The 16,927-nt window shown below is 49.6% G+C and overlaps 1 protein-coding gene across 4 annotated transcripts in view; it reads right to left on the bottom strand.

The window, feature by feature from the left end:
• Positions 1-16,927, bottom strand: part of PAX5 (paired box 5) — a 140,962-nt gene that overhangs the window by 52,179 nt on the left and 71,856 nt on the right. For all 4 annotated transcript variants that reach the window (XM_075739786.1, XM_075739787.1, XM_075739788.1 and 1 more), the window contains one exon: positions 13,364-13,493. In XM_075739786.1, coding sequence (XP_075595901.1) covers positions 13,364-13,493 — 130 coding nt within the window. The remainder of the gene's footprint in view (positions 1-13,363; positions 13,494-16,927) is intronic.

Genomic DNA, 16,927 nt, shown 5'->3' with positions numbered 1-16,927 from the left:
CGTCAGGATTTATAACTGTATTAAATGGCATGACAGTCGGCCACGATAAATCAGCTCCCCTTCTTCCCAAATCACAGACAATAAAAGCTTTGGCAGTGAAAGTCATTCATCATCATAAAGACTTGAGACGTTCCAGCCATCAATTTCACTCACATCCTTAATACACTGGAGAGGAGTGGTGGAGTTTTAGGGGGGAAAAAAGAGAGGGAGAGAAGAAAGGGAAAAATAATTAAAAGAAAACATGAAGAAAGATTGGACAGGAATGATTACAAAGGTCAGAGGAAAGAGTCCCTTCAGGACAGCGCTTTTACGATGGGGGCAGAGCTGCCCTGCTCTCCGCCGGGTGTGTGCGATGCTGTGAGGTGTCCCTACAACCCCTAGGGGTCCACGGCGGGAGAGGCCGGGACAGTGTCCTGGAGGGGTGGCCGAGTGCCACGCTGCCTCCGCACTCCTGCCCAGCCCTGCATCCCTGCACGGGTCCCCGCTGCCTACGACACCTCCGTGCTGCTGAGGTGCCAGGTTCCTCCTGCTCCTCAGCCACCACCACCACGAGCTGAGGTTTTTACTGAGTTCACACCATCCTCAAAGGCGCTGACCACTGCTTCACCACTGCTTCAGTACCAAAGCCATCATTCGTAACACACCCAAGGAGCGTCACGGAGCTACCTCATCCATGGCACAGAAGGGCCCACCAATATCCTACTCATAGCTTAAGAACTTGAGAGCTTCTCCCATTAAAACCTGGGCTGACGAGACTCGCAGGTGGTGACTACGGACAAAATTTGTCTCCCGAGCAGTGAGCTGCACACAGCAGCCTGCGGCAGTGCATCCCCGAGCCTGTTAAACAGCAACGAACCCTTACACAACGGACAAGGGTGCGCCTGGCCGTGAGGAGGTGATCCCACCTCCGCACGCCCACGCAAGACCTGACGCATCTCCTGCAGCCTCGTGCGTCCTCACAGCGAGGGGCCACGGCAGCTGCCTGCGCCTCTCGTGCGCTGGGGAAGGCGGCCAGCTCGGCAATGCCGAAGTTGCGGTACAAACGTTGACTGGAGTGGGCACTGGTTACTGCAGGGTGGGCGAAGCCCTGGAGATGCTCTGGGTGGGACGTGGGAGGTGCGGGCAGCACCTCCTGGTGTGTCCTGAGCAGCCGCAGGCAAAGTGACGCAGAGCAGAGGCGCAGCTCGGCACCCCTGCGCACCACACGTGTATGCGTGGTGTGTGACATATGTGACGCTTGCCTCGCGTGTCCCTGTCACGCAGTTCAGTGCTTGTTTGTACGACAGCTGCCCCTTGCTTGCCGGGGAGCTGCCAGCGCAGCTCGCAGGGACAGATCGGCAGGGCGACCCGGTTCAACGCCCCCCAGCCAGCTCGGGGTCCAGATGCAGCTCTGCCACCCAGGTTGGCTGGGTGAAACCCTGGCTGGGCAAGATCAGGTCACATTTTGTTCTCATCCAGTGCCTACGCCGTCAGCTTGGCTGTCTCTGTGCCAGCATGGGACCGAGCCGGACCAGGATGCAATTGGTCTGCCTGTACTGGCTAGTGTAGGCAGGTCAGGCAGCACAGGACACAATTCTGCTCGGCAGTGAACAGCTACCAGACCTGTTCAAGGTCTGTACATCAGTTTGTGTCCGCATTCCATCTTTGCTCCTTCTGTCCTTGTTAATATTGTAATAAAAGCAAGACCTCTGTTTAGCACCAAAACCCAGATTTGCTGCCAAAGGGAGTCTCATCCACATCCCCCAATAACCCACACCTCTTATGGACTCTGCAATTGCTGCAGCAGCATCTGCGGGGTTCCACCTCCCCCCCCCCCCCCCCCCCCCCCCCCGCCTCCTGCAGATCCTCAAGCCCCAACAGTCCAGGACCAGCCCTTCCATGGAGGGTGATCACCTCTGGAGAGGCCACCAGGTCTGGACCCACCACCGCCGGAAACGAAAACTGCTGGGGACGAGATAACAGACGTATGTCCCCTCTTTAGAGGAATATTGCTGATGCACAAGCCCTTTTTTAGGAGTTAGTGCTCAAAAAAGGTACAGTGTCATCACAGGGCTGAGCTCAAGGAATTCAGATTGTTGTAAAGAATGTACGATGAAAAGACAGAAAACTCAGTGGGACCCCAATACTCCTTTCGTGCCCTCACTGAATTCACTTTTCAGCCACATCTGTGTGAAAATCCCAAGTCAGGTGTCAAGTCTGAGGCAGCACAGGCAGCCTCCGTCCCTGCTGATTCTCATGGGATTTCCACAGGCGATATTCCTCGCTGTTGGTAGATATGCCAGTTTCATCAAGCAGCTCAAAACCAGGAAACTTTTATTTTAAAGAAATGCCAGTGTCATTTTCTTTTTTCCACTGCATTTTGCTTTTTGCATTTTCCTTTTTTTTTTATTACAGTTCAACATTTTTATGAGAATTGACATCAAAACCCAAAATTCACACATTTTTGGCCTGATGTAATACGAAGCCATAAAGAAACAATAGTCCATTAAAAAAAAAAAACCCCAAATGGGTTTATAAAATCTCTGTTCATACATAACACAGAGTTTTCCAGGGCCAGAACTACAAGAAGAGCTCTTTCAAAATAGATAGTAGAGAAAATAAGCAAGAGGTTTCCTTCCTACCCTGCAACAGAAGATGTTCCCCTTCTCCTGTCGGAAGCACCTACACTGCTCAGCACCCGGAGGAAGCATCGCCCACCAGGCGAGTGAGCATCCTTGTGGCATGCTCTGCACTGTCCAGTGGCGCACAGAGCCCTCGCGTTGTCTCCGCTTGACCATTCCCTCCACTTGCTTCCCAAACTGCCGGGCCAACAACTCACCGTTCCCTGTGTAAATAACCTAAATCTCCCAACTGGTCAGGTATCAGATGAGAAGTACCTCGTATTTGGCCAGCTAAGGTCTCCTGTTATGGGTGGTGCAGTCAGTTTGGAGGCGTCTTCAACCACTGTCGTGAAAACAATTACCTCGTCCTAGAAACGGTATCTGTAGCCTGACTCAGACGGCACTAGACTTCATTTTTGTGCCGTACACATGCACAGACGCCAACACACCCCTCTACCCACCCACCTGGAAATATCATTTCGGTGGCTTCAGATACTCTCAGATGTTTTGCTAGTGTTGCAGCCTAAAACAGCAGTTTAGGAAGCATTTATGCTAACTGGAATGCTTTCCTTTCTAATTTTTTTTTTTACTGTTATTTCCAATTTGGAGATCTGAGACAGATTTATGGCATTTCTCTGGCTGCGAAAAACGCCGTCTGTGGACTGAATGGGCCGTCGGTGTCCTACAGCAGCGAGGCGGCGAGCCGCCCTGCCAGCCCTGCACACCCGAAGCCCCAGCTGCCGCGGGGGTGGCACGGCCGTGGGTGAGTGTGCCCAGGACCCAAACACCAGTGGGACACGCTGCGGGTGCAGCCGGCAAGGCGTTTTCCACCCACGTGTGCGGAGCTGGTTTGATGCCCAGCATTTTTCAGGGCGTTTCGAAGCGGGGTGAACACGAAACGGGGATGCTCAGCTCGTTTTAGAACAAGCCCCAGCCCTGCTGCAATCAGGACCAGCACGGGGGCCCCAGAACCCTCTTGTCTTAATCCTCCTGCCATGGCTGTTCAATTTAAAATTGTATTTATTATCCATACCACAGCGGTATTGGGGGCAGGGGGAAACAGATTTAATTAATTAGAGATTGCAAAATCCTTAAGTAAAAGATGCTATGTAAATGCAAATTGTTATTATACATGCTTTGCACCAAAACATGTTTACCGTAGTTAAATTCAACATTTAAATCCACAGCCAAACTCCCAGCAGAGTCAGGCCGTACATCATCAAAAGAGGCAGTTAATAGCCTGGGTCTTAGTGGGGTACAAGTGGCCTCGTTTGCTTTCTCAAATGCGCTTGTTCTTTTTTAATGGCAAGATAAGAATTCATAAAAATGGAAAAATTCAACAGTGTTTCAGTTAGACTCTGTCCTGTCATTAAAAATGACACTTTTGTTTTTCAGATTGGCTGCCTTTCCACGGGAGTTTATGTGGCCTTTTTTCAAGTCTTTAACATGACAGGCCCTATTGGGAGTGACGAATAGATTATTGGAAAATGCATCTGCACTTTTATCTATTAAATGTAGAGACTAAGCTGTAAATCTAGTATTATGCTGCACTAGGAACCAGCCATCTACCAACAACGATTTGCACTTCAAAACAGTCCCACAGAAATTAAAGTATAATTTGGTGATAATGTTTAAAGACTGATGAACTTTTCCACGTAGAGACAGATTATATGACCAAAACATAATGGCCTCAGAAGAAGACTTTTTATTATTGCTATTACAATTGGCCAACAAAAAAAACCCCACCAAACAACAAAGCACTTTTCCAGAAGAAAAGGCAATTTCAACAAAACCAAACCTTTTCTTTACTTTCTTCAAACTGTGTTGATTTTAAGGAAGAAGAAAAAAAAAAAAAGAAAGAAAAGGAAGAAGGAATTGTGAAAATGTTACATTACTCTTATTTCAGAAAGTTGGAAGGGGAGGTAGAAATTGTTCTCTTTGAAACTACTTTTCATTAAAAAACTGTAAGTATTTTAAATTTGAAATCGAAATAATTGAAATCTTTTCATTCAGCTAGTGAAAACACAGCTGTAAAACCACCGCTTACCAATATTTCAGCGGACATCAGCTGGACAGCAATTGCCCTGAGGACCCTGTTCATGCCACCCTCCGTGCTCCCCGCGGGGCAGGTCCATCCCACCCATCCAGGTCTCGCTTAGGCTACGTGCTCCGCGTTCCCTCAATAGTCATTGGAAAGAAACCGGCACCCTCTCAGGAGGATCCTTAACTTCATATCCAAAAATTCATGGGGTAAGTCAGCTTCTACAGGCGCTTCCTCCTTTCCATCTGGAGATCTGGCTACAGAGATGACCAGCCACTGACATTCTAAACAGTGAGAAATCAGTGAAGAGAGTCCACTGCTACATCACTCTTAAAAAGCGACGTAACGGATTCACTTAAGGGCCAAATAGTGTTTCCTAATGAAACCAGGTTCTTTCACTGCGTTCAGCAAGACCTGGGTTTAGATGTAAATTCACAACAATAAACAAACTACAACTGTAGAATCAACTACACACAAGGTTTTCACATTAATTTTTTTTTACTACAGCAATACACAAGTTAAAATACATGTCCTCTCCCCCCACAGGAATCACCAACAACAGATTTCACAATGCATTTCCCAGCATTATTAAAGCACTTCTGCACTTCACATTAATGAAATGTTGACCCCGTACCACATTTTTGCAACTGTAAAATAATAGCTGTCTTCATTGTGAACATCAGGTGTGCAAGAAAGAGTGGAAAGTCCTATTTCGCTACATATTCCTCAAAGGCATGTATTGGGAGCCTTATTTTTGGTTTTGAACTTTACATTATTGTTTCCATTTGACAAAAAAAGTAGTCACTTGTCCCAGATCATCACCAAAAATGGTCCATAAAGGACAGATCAAATAAGGTCTTCAGATAAGGGAGAAGCAGCCCTTTCTTGGCTCCTTTTAGCACCAGTTCCAGAGAGCACACTGGTGTTGAAGAAAGAAGAGCACTGTTCATTAGTGAAACTTCTGTCTTCAGCCTGGCAATAGCAAAGAGAAGACAAACCCTGGAGAGAGGCGCTGACTCGGTTCTGACAGGGGACGAGCATGTAGAATCCAGCCAAGACATGGTGAAGAAAGGCAGCGTTTTTGTTGAGGTCCACCCGGACCTTCACCAAAGGGTTCAGCCCCTGACCATTTCCCACCTTACCTGTCCACACTGATTAAACACTCTACCTGGATGTACACACCTCACCACACACCACTCCTGCCGCTTCTTACCAAGACTAAACTCTTGATTCCTCTGGAGTACCCCTAAGATACTTAACTTCCAAAGACATAAAAAGAAGTAAGCCAGATTCCAAGCTGCTTAGACAACCCCAATGTCCCCTCTTCACCTGATACTCATTCCCAGAGGGACACAGCCCTTACAGTGTTCATCGGAGAGCTTCAGTCAGGTCAGGAATCCCAGGGAAAGCTTTTGAGAGGTCGTTATCTTTGCTGGGTGGGTACAGAGCCAGGGATGAGGAAGGACAGAAGAAAAGGAAGAGGGAAGAAAAAGCCAAACAAAACGAAACGAGGGAAAGCAAAACATCCATTTTTTTTTTCCATGTTTTGTGGTGATCTTTGAGGTCCCTTCCAACCCAAACCATTCTATGATTCTATGAAACATATGTACAGAGCAAAGTGAATGGATGAGAAAGCTTCCTCACCCACCTACGCCACTGTCAGGCACTTCCCAGTACAGGCAGACCCCCAGAAGGTCCCAGCAGTCCCAGCTCCATTAATTGCTTGGGGGGGGGGGGGGAGCACTGTCCTAGAGCCACCCTGGGCACAATCCCACCAAAGAAACAATGACACACCGCTCCTCCCCAGCGATGTGGAAGCGTTGTGCCTACCACAGAAACACAGAGTAGCTGAGGTTAGAACTCTGGAGTTCATCTAGCCCAACCCTTTTGCTCAGAGCAGGGTCATCTAAAGCAGGATGCTCAGGACCCATGAAATTGGGGTTTGAGCATCTCCAACGACAGATACTCCACAGCCTCTCTGACCAACCTGTGCCAGTGTTGACCACCCTCACAGCAGAAACGTTTCTTCCCATGTAAGAGTTTTCTGTGTTTCAGTTTGTGCCTGTGGCCTCCTGCCCAGTCACTGAGCAACACTAAGAGAGTGCTTCCATTTGCTTTGCTCGCTCTCCATCACGTATAGATGCACACAGGGAAGGCTCCCTCTTCCCCAGTGCAAATGCTCCCAGCTCAAGCAGGGCACACCATCACCACTTCTAAGCTTCCATATGGAGTTTCTGGCCCCCTTCTCTGCATCCTTCTGCACAAACTGCTGCATCTGCTGCCTGCTCCTGCTCTTGCTCTCAGCTGGGTGCACTCTGGTCCTGTCGCTTGCATAGGACCCCTCCTTACTGTCAGCTCGAAAAGTGCTTCACCCTCCCTAATCAGGAGAGAGCTGGAGATCAAAGCTCAAAACACCCTTTGATCAGGATGATCATGATCAAGTGTGTTGTAAGACCCCCCCTAACTTGGGTTATGCAAAAAGTAGACATCTAGTCCAAACCCAAGGCCTGAGCTCCAGTCTGTGGAGAGAGGAAGGCATCTCCAGACTCCTCCACCCACAGGATGGTGTCTAGGGTTGCTCAGATGAATCCTTCTCCACCCCTAGGCTGAGAAGGATCTGTAGCCGTTCTTCTGGAGGTCATCTGCATCCTACATGCCACTTGTGTTCTTCTTAAAAATACAAGAGGTTCTTTCAGGCTGCATTGAGCTAAATGCTAAATATTATCAGTGTTTAATCCTGGCAAGAGATCAGCCTGGGATTTCAGAGGAGCAGCTCTGTTCCTCCTTGCTGTGGAAGGCATCAGAATCCATGCTGGCTGCAAACACGGAACTGCTCAGGGATGATCCATTTTTGGCAAGGTTTCCAGTCCAACTGCCTTGTCACTATCTCGTGCCTAGCTTCAGAAGTGACCAACAATATCTGCCATTCAACAAGACACGGCAAAACTGTGGCTCATAAATTGCAGTCAAGCATGATGGGATGAACGAAGCAGGCTGAAGAGTCAGGCAACGGGCTTCCCCTGTGAGACTGGGCACTCCTACCATCAAACACACTGAGAGAGAGCAGCTCAGGACTATACGTAACAGCAGAACAGCAGGAAGAAATGGCTTGTCTTTTAACCTGCGTTTATCCCATTTTCACATTTTTGTTTCCTAACTACAAAAATTTGACAAAATATGCAGTAATATCGAAGGTTAGACTCATTGCTGTACCTGCATTAGACACAGACCTGCACCACCCATGAAGAAATAACTACCTGGCATGAATATGACATCAAAGGTGTTGGATGGATCCACACTAAGGAAAAAGATCCCTCCAGGAGCGGAGGAGTCTGTTCAGCCAGATGCATTTACCCCACTTGCTCTACGTTCCGTTCAGCCCGAAGCCTGGGATCAGTTATGGCTGGTGGCTGAGTCCAGCAACGCAAGCCACAGCAGGCACTCTAAGCTGACTGCCACTGAGAATGTCTGTCTTTCCCCACCCCTCCCAGTGAGGAACTGACCCTGCTCCTGGTTTTCATAGAATCATAGAATGATAGAATGGTTTGGGTGGGCAGGGACCTCCCAGCCCACCCAGTGCCACCCCTGCCATGGGCAGGGACACCCGCCACTAGCCCAGGTTGCCCAAAGCCCCATCCAACCTGGCCTTGAACACTGCCAGGGAGCCAGGGGCAGCCACAGCTTCTCTGGGCACCCTCTGCCAGGGCCTCACCGCTCTAACAGTAAAGAATTTCTTTCTAACATCTAATCTAAATCGACCCTCCTTCAGCTTGAACCCCTTACCCCTCGTCCTGTCACTACACTCCCTGATGAACAGTCCCTCACCATCTTTCCTGTTTTGTTCTGTTTCTTTCTCACCTTTTTATGTGCATACAAAATGTGCAGGACATCCAATGTGTTTGGCTCTACAGGACCGTTGTCTCCAAGGCTGACCCCATGAAGGAGCACATAAGTTACACTCCTTCCATGGTGTGGTTACAAGGTTGAGTGTGGAGGATAAGGAATAACCTCTCTGTATTTGGCAGAGTCTCGGTCTCTCCCTGCACGAGCGTGTAAGCTGCGAAGCGCACCGCAGCCAGTACTCCATCAGTACAGCTGCAACAGGACACGCTCATCAGGCTGGACGCCAGCGCGTCTGAGAGTGAGGAAGAGCAGGCGAGCACAGGGGGGCAAAGCCGCAACGGAGATGTCCCAGCACAGGAGAAGACCAGGCTTCCCCGCTCCAGCCCCTGCCAGAGGAACAAAACCAAAGCCCACTGCCAAGGCTTCCTCTGCGCTGCCCCTTTCAGCAGAGCGATGCAGAGCTCACGCCAGACCCCACCGCCGTGAGAAGCACCTTCCCGGCCCCGGCCGAGGCTGGCCGACAGGCGCTCCTGGCTCTGCTAATGCAAACTGACTCCACAGCCGGGGCTGCCGCAGGTCTGTCAATCTGCCCCCGGCGCCGTGCCGCAGAGCCGCGAGAAGGTGTCAATTTAGTACGACTTTGTCCTCTCAAAGTGATACCGACCACGCTGAAATCAGCAAGCCGGAGCCAGGAAAATGCATCTGCAGGTAATTAGTAACAGTCACGGGCTGCTTGGAAACTGCTGACTACAGCAGTAATGAGCTGGGCACATGTCATTGGCTTGTGAACGGAGAGAGCACTTATGGACCGTGGCAGCAAGCAGTAAGGGAAGGGGTTTTTTCAAACTTAATATTTAACGTGGCATAAAAACGATGGAGAGAAATCGAGTGGTTCTCTAATCAGAGGTTTGGCTGGTGGTCTATAACACAACGGAGTTGGTGGATGAAGCAGTACTGAGAACCGTCACTAAATTTTTCCTTAGACATATTCTAGCAGCAAGTACCGGTAGGAATGCGAAGGTCCTTTCATCCTCCAGAAATATCGCAAATGTCTTGATCTACCAGTTTGCTAAGAAATAGAAATTTTACACGTGCCAGCGACTGCACAGAGGATCTTTTGCATCTCAACCCTCAACATTGATTTGCCACCCACACCGCAGCCCAGCAGCAAGAACAATGTGACCATAATTCACTTAAGACCTTCGTTCTCAGCTTTATTTGCATTAAATTCCTTCATGATCAGTCTTACAGACTTAAGACTGACAAAATGAACTAGACCTAGGTCTCTTCACATATGGCAGCCCAGAAAGTCTCCAGACTTTCTCATTAAAACTCATTAAGCTTGAAAGGCAGCTTTCAAAAGGACATTAGTGTTCTTAGCACAAACCCCTTGATATATGTCATATTTCAAGTTATTCACCCCCAGAAATGGGGCCTTTCAGCCCTATGCCCACCGATAGCTCCCTCTCTGTTGCAGCGCCGTGCAACGACATGTTCACAGCTCTGCTCCACACACACCGCAGGAGTTTTGATACAAACCCCATTTCCCACCAACAGACTCTTCTTGCCAGTGTTTTAAGCATTTCTTGGTCTCACGGCAGTGAAGCTGTTACAAAAGTGTTCATAATCTGTAATGCCAGCTGAGGAGTGAGGTCAACCTCTCAAGCCATTAGCATCACCAGGCACAGACTTTGGGCACTTTGCGGAGGTTCATCCAGCCACCTCTCACCTTTACAGCTGAAAACACTCCACCTAGCACGACTGAAACAGGTTGTCCCCCAAGGCTTTCAGTCACCTGCTCTCAGTTTGCTTGGATGTATCACAGGACAGCAAGAGTGGAAACACTCAAAAAAGCGTGAAGAAGTTAGAGCAACGCAACTTTCTGAATCCCAAGAAAAGACTGGAGTTCAGGTTGGCCGCTCCTCCTCCAACAGGAGCAGTTCACAGGAGAAATGCCATCATGGGTCTGCGGGGCTCGGCTCCTGCCTGCCAGACAAGGGGTTGAGGTCCAGAAGCTGGCTCTGGCAGGACTGCTCTTGTGAGTCCATGCCTGATCACCAAAGTGGGGCTGATACAAAGCCAACCTTCTTCCAAGTGTTGCCTGCCCTATCTACCACCTACCACCACCCACCACAACCCAGCCCCAGCTCAGGAACACTAAACCAGTGAATTTTATTGTAGCTTTGGGCAGACCACAGACAACAAAAACGTTGCCAGAAGGCAGAGTCCATGATGTGTTAGTAAATGTTTGTAGGACCTTGCACTCATAACCACCATTGTGTATCATCGCCCAGTTCCTCATCATTTTCAGTGACATCTACTACAGATGGAAGGCCAGTAGCAATATGCAGCCTTTGGCTACAAGTGAAAAAGGATCAATAAATATGTCTCCTCTTCTGAATCCCCTGTCCCACCAAAGAAACCGGGTGGGAAAAGAGGCGTGACTGAAAAAGTGAGTTAATTCTTGGGAGAAAATGGAGAAGTCTGTCCAGAGCTAAGGTGAGAAATGCATCACCAAGTACGCCGTAACGTACATGCCTTGTATGTTACAAAGTATGGCTGGCTGCTTAAATCCTTCTGCCCCTCACAGTCTGCACATCCCCTCCACTCGCTGGAAAGCCTCGGGGCAGAGAGCACGGCTCGGTCTATCGCATCGCCCAGCGCTATAGGGCCCAGATCACGCTGGGGGCTTCCGGGGGCTCCCAGAGCACGAGCAGCACAGAACGGCTGCCACGGGTGTTAGGAAAGGAAAAGGGATGGTAACAGTCAGACAATCTTCTCCAAAAATATATCAGAAGGCAGAGGTTTTAAAAGGGTTTTGATATGCTCGTGTAAATCTAAGTTTTATGAATGCAGGTGTTAGAAAACTCTACAGCAATATCAAATTAAAGATATAAATACCTACTGCCTTGTAAAACGTGTTCTGTTATAGCTCTCACCCTGTCACATTTAAGACCAATGGCAGGTTTTTTCTAGGCTTGCTACTCATAAAGTCTGCTCCACATTCTTGATGAGAACTATTAAATTTAACATTTGGAACTTTTGATCATGTGCAGGTAATGTCACAGGGAGAACCCACACAAAATCTGTAACGAGCTCCACAACGTCACTTCTGTAGTCAGTTTTGCTCTAACAAATGTGATCAATCAGCTCACCAAACTCTGGGGAAGGAGTAATGTAAGAAGCATGAGAAGTGCTTAAACCAGTGTAAAAGAGCAAGCTCTTTTAAACAACAGGTTTTGGCTGAACTTCAGTTTGACCAGGCGCACATCTTGGATAGGCAGTTCCTTAGAAGCAGACAGAAGCGAGGAAGCCCTCACCTTCTCTATCATCTTCTTGCCTCCCTGAATCTCACTCCTTGATAATGCAGCTCAGTAACTTCTTGCAATTTTGCCTCCCCCTCAAGGCACGGCTGCCATCAGCTCCCATCCCGCACTCCAAGTTGCGGATGCTCCCGGGTGGGAGAGCCCCAGAGAGCTTGTAACTCGCACGTCACGGGGCACGGACTCGGACGAGCAAGAGACAAACAGAAGATGAACGAAGGGTGACAGGACACCAGGCAGCCTGGGTCTTTTGCAACAAGCAGCAGGCTTCAAAGAAAGATGCATGGTGCTCTGTTGCAAACAATGACAGAATAATTTGCCTTAGGAGACATTTCTTTTTAACTTCCATAGGCTGTGCGGGTGGCTCATGACCCCAAACATGACACTTCATGTTCTCTCCCTACCTGTTGTAAGCCACAAATATCCAAAAATCCTTCTCTTTACCCATCCATCCTCCCCTAGACACCTTTCTTATCTATGAGTCTACCTCTTGAACCACCCACCCATTACCTGACAGTTATTTCAAGAAGTGTCTCCCCTCCCACGTTGAGATAAACGTGGATTTCATTACGGTTCATGAAACACTCTAATTTCATTTGAATACTCCTAAACTTTTGGCATGAAGAGCTATATTGGGTTGAAATAATTTTGTAAAAACATTTGTTTTCAGAGCTGCTCTCCTGCCAGATGAGATTATAGTGCTTTCAAGATACAATATTACTATACTAAAACCAGTATCACCTTCCATTTTAGCAACAAAATAAACAAGTACATCCAATCTTTGGCAAAACAGAGAAAATCCAATGATGAAATCTGCACCGGTTAGGCACAAGGACAGAAGAAATACACAGAGGTAACGCGCATAAGAAACACAGAGCCTTAAATTTTAAAACCCCTTTTTTCCGATTCCCACAATTGCTTTGGGATACAATGTCATCATTTTCTTACCATTTGGGCAATCTCCTGCCAAGCGATGTGGTCAGTCCCAAATAACTAGATGACCAAAGCATTTATCAAATTCTGTCTGTTCCTTAACTCTCACCCTGTGCCTGCCACATAAATGCAGACGATGCTGCATTCCTTGGACAAACAACATTTGCTTTTCACTTAAACACTCAGCACAATTACAGTTCCACAAATGGTATAAAACAGGAGCATTTGTAGGAAACAAAAGCATCCAAAATTCAAGCTAGTTTGAACTGTCATAAAACCCCATCCAGCCAAACATGCCGGGCACCTTTACGAAAAACAAGCAACAAAGCCCAGAAGCAGAGGCAAGCATTCTGCTTTTCTGTTACATCTTGGCATTCAGGATGCAGGTTTGGGGTGGAGGGGCATATTCCTTCCCGGACAAGAGGGACGGATGCTGCATCTGTTGGCTACTGATTTGTGCAAGCCATGCACCTGGCTTGCAACAGAGCTGCTATGAAATTGCAGTTAAAAAGAGACTTTTTGAGCAAATGACTCCGCATCTGACACAACCCCATAAAGGGCATCACCCTGCAATGTGCACACACACACTTCACACCACGTATCGGCTGTCGAAGATTGCTTACCTGTGACAATAGGATATGACTGAGGCCCGGGAACGCTCGCTCCCAAATCTGCAGAAGTAGGGCTGGTTATATTGGCCTTCATGTCATCTAATCCACCGGCTAATGATGCCATGGCTGAGTATTCAGTTGCCTGGAGAAAGAAACAAAAGGCATTTTAGCGATAATAAATTTACTATTCAAGAGCTTTTGCCTGCATGACAAAAAGTAGATGCAGTACAGAGCTCAAAAATCCTTTGTTCAGCCAGTTTTAAAGACAATACCCATTACACAGGGCTGTTAAGCATTCAAAATGCTCAATAAGCGGGTGTGTGTTTATCACCAATGCTGTTGGAGAACACCAAAATGGGCTTTGTTTATAAAACCGAAGCCAAACTCATCAATGTGTAACAAGGCTTTCCTTACAGAGGAAGTTTTGTAGAGAAGCAAGGGCTGTAACTGCTGAGTGCAAGTTACTTGCTTGTTAGAGAAAAACGTTGGTGCCCGTTAACCTGAACTCTCCTTATTTCCGTGGTGGCACTTGAAGAGACACGTGCCAACGGGGCGGTGGTGGGAACGGGGTGTCCCGCTTCCCCCTCTCCTGGGAACACTGCATTTCCTCACATGCACGTAAATAAAAGTGTTTGCTTAATGGATGGATTTGTACCCAACTGTTTCTAAATCCACATTATTTAAAAACAAATCACCTGACTGTTGTAAGGATGCTCTCTCATCTCATGGGAATTTTTTAATCCCATTAGCTGAAGCTATGGTGAATGAGCTCAGGTCCTCAGAAATCAGATTGCTTCTGCCCTATAACCCCATGGAAGTTCACGTAGCTGCAGCAATCTACAGCAGGTGAGGCCAACCCATACGTCCAGAAGGACTTCCACGTACATGGCAGGAAGCTTATCCTCATTTGCCTTTTCCCACGATTTCTCGTTGTCAGGATCATTCACACAAAACTGGGGAGTTTCCTTTCAAAGTTCTCCCTTCCCTGCTGCTATTTGCACTTCCAGTTTTAATCCCTTATTTGTGAGATTGCAATCATGCCTGTAACAACCAAGTGAAGAACAGCAACGGGAACAGATAAACCGAAGAACAACAGCCCTGATGCGGATCCCCACTGTATTTCTGCAGACTAAGTTAATGCTGAAGCTGTCCAGAGCTGCAGTGACGTAGGACAGCCCTGTCCCCTGAGAGTTTTGTAAGCCACCAAATCAAAAAGTTGACTTTTTTTTTTTTTTGAAGGAAACAAAAGCTGATCTAAGTGAACACATCTTTCTCCCTCTTTTGCAAGTTTCTTGGAAGTGTCTGAGAACCCAGCACACAATCTGGTATTTGCCACGAGCTCAGCACTTTGGATCAGATGTACCTGGTTGTGTCTCTGCCGCACAGTTCTCACTCAAACAGAAGTTAATTTACGTGGATGACCCTGAATTAGCAGGCCTGCGTTAATACATGTTTCTTCTGAGGACAGAACCTGCGTGAGGCACGAGTGTCACCTTGAAGCATCTCCCATACAAACCTCTTGCCGATGAACGCGTCAAATACGTTTTTCCAGTGATGAGCTGCTCAGCTGCTGGCCACCCTGTCCCTTCACCCGGCCCACGGTCAGCACTACGGGGTCCTCTGGACTGGAGGCTTCTCAGCAAGGACCCGTCTCCTACGCTCCTCCCTAACCTTTGCATTAAACTTGTCCTGTTCGTCAGCCCTTTCAGCTTATTCCTCCTCCAACGCCCTCCGTGCCCTCACACCTCCCTTCCCTTCACGCGCCCAGCCCCTTTCTTCTACCACCGCTGCCTCGAAGACGCGCAGACCCGCACCTCTGCTTCAGCCCCGCTTCTGCGCCTGGGGCGGACAGCCCCTGGCGATGCTCCCAGCCTTCCTCCTTTCCACAAGTGCAACCAAAGCTCCTTTTTCCCGTTCCAGGTCCCACCAAGGTGCATTTTTCAGCCTTCTCGCCCCACTCCACACTGTCCTACGTCTGCAACCCCACCTTCCCCCTGCGCTGGGTACGTGCACGAGCGGCAGCACCGCCGGGGTTTTTCACTCCCCAAAGCCCTGATCTGAGGAGACACTGGAGGAACAGCAGCACGGCTGCAGCCCTGCAGAGACATCCCAGGCAGCTGGGAACACGCGAGCAGCGTGGGACGGGATGGCAGCGCAGCAGAGGAAAAAGCTGTCCTTGTGCGCTGCCATTTGGCACTTCTGATGTCTGGAGGAGAGCACACAGCACTCCCTGGGGAAGGATGCCTTATTTCACCCCTGCTGCTCTACGAAAGCCGTACCCGCACCATATCCAGACTAGAAAACCTCTCTGTATCTTCCCGTGGCACACCGATCCACCGCTCCCCATGGGCAGGGGGTGAACGTGGCTTATGGCTTATGAAAGGGGAGCTGGCCACTTGTAGTTTGGGAGGAAGCATCCAGCTGTGCCAGAGGCTGGGTCATACATGGGCAGGGGGTGCACCTCCAAACCCAACAGCCAAAAGCGGCTTTTGGGGATGCCGCTCCTCGCATAAACCCAGCCAGGACCAGTCCAAGCCCCTGCCTGCAAAGCCCAGGCACCGGAGTCCGGAGCAGGCTGTCGACGTCAAAACACCAGAGCTTGCTTCCCTTCTGGGGTGCGAGGAGCTGGCCTGGGAGGAAGCAGGACCAGGTCTCACCTCTTAACTGTAATGATCTGGAAGCACCATACCAACGAACCACGAGCTTGGTCCTTCAATCGGAGGGATTGACCAGTTTGTGTCAGCAGCAAGCAGCTATCGGGGTGTAGCACACCCCGCCGGGGCCGGGACGGCGGTGCCCCACACTCACCCATGTCACCCCGCCGCGGGGAGATGGAGCGATGCGCAGCGGCACGGCCCTCCCGCGGGCAGCGCTGCCCCATCTCACCCGCTTGCAGCAGCAGCACCTCAAACTGCAGGACCGCTTCTGCGGACCGGAGGGGCTGGAAGCGTTATGGCCGCCCAGCACGGTGTGGAGGGAGAGCCCATGGTCGGGCAGCACTGCTGCAGGGCTCCAGGAGATGGAGGCGTGAGATTTGGGGTCCCTCCCCACTTTTGGTCCCAGTAGCTTGCCGCAGACAGGAGCTGTACCTCTTTTGCAATGGCCCAGCAACTCTTCCCAGAGGTAAGAATAGTGGGATTTTCAGGGATTTTCCAACCACTTCCCTGTCCCACAGCACGATTTTGCCCACATCCCTCCTCAGAGCCACCAGCAGCTGCACCGACCACGCACCGGCCACTGTCGCAGCTCCCAGCACCCAGGAGGAGACAGCCCCAGTGGCTGCTGACCCCCCACCTCCTCGCACGGTCCTGGCAGAGGAGCCAGCCCCCGTGTCACACCCACCTCTGCGGTCACAGCTCCCGCCGCAAAGCGTCGGGGACACGGCCAGGGCCGGCACCGGGCTGGCGCAGCAGCAGTGAAATACTGCACAGCCGAGAGCCAGGACTGCGCCAGGCCACGGTTGGCGCGTGGCTGTGGGCAGAGAAGGAAACGTGCTGCTGCCAGCGGCGAGGAGCTGCAGGGAGGCGAGGGTCAGCAGCAGGCATCTGCTGGCCCCCAAGGAACAGGGAGCTGGCG

This window comes from Balearica regulorum, chromosome Z (genome assembly GCF_011004875.1).
Source record: "Balearica regulorum gibbericeps isolate bBalReg1 chromosome Z, bBalReg1.pri, whole genome shotgun sequence".
Classification (NCBI taxonomy): domain Eukaryota; kingdom Metazoa; phylum Chordata; class Aves; order Gruiformes; family Gruidae; genus Balearica; species Balearica regulorum.
Note: the sequence above shows the minus strand (reverse complement) of the source record. Positions and strands in the feature narration are given on the sequence as shown.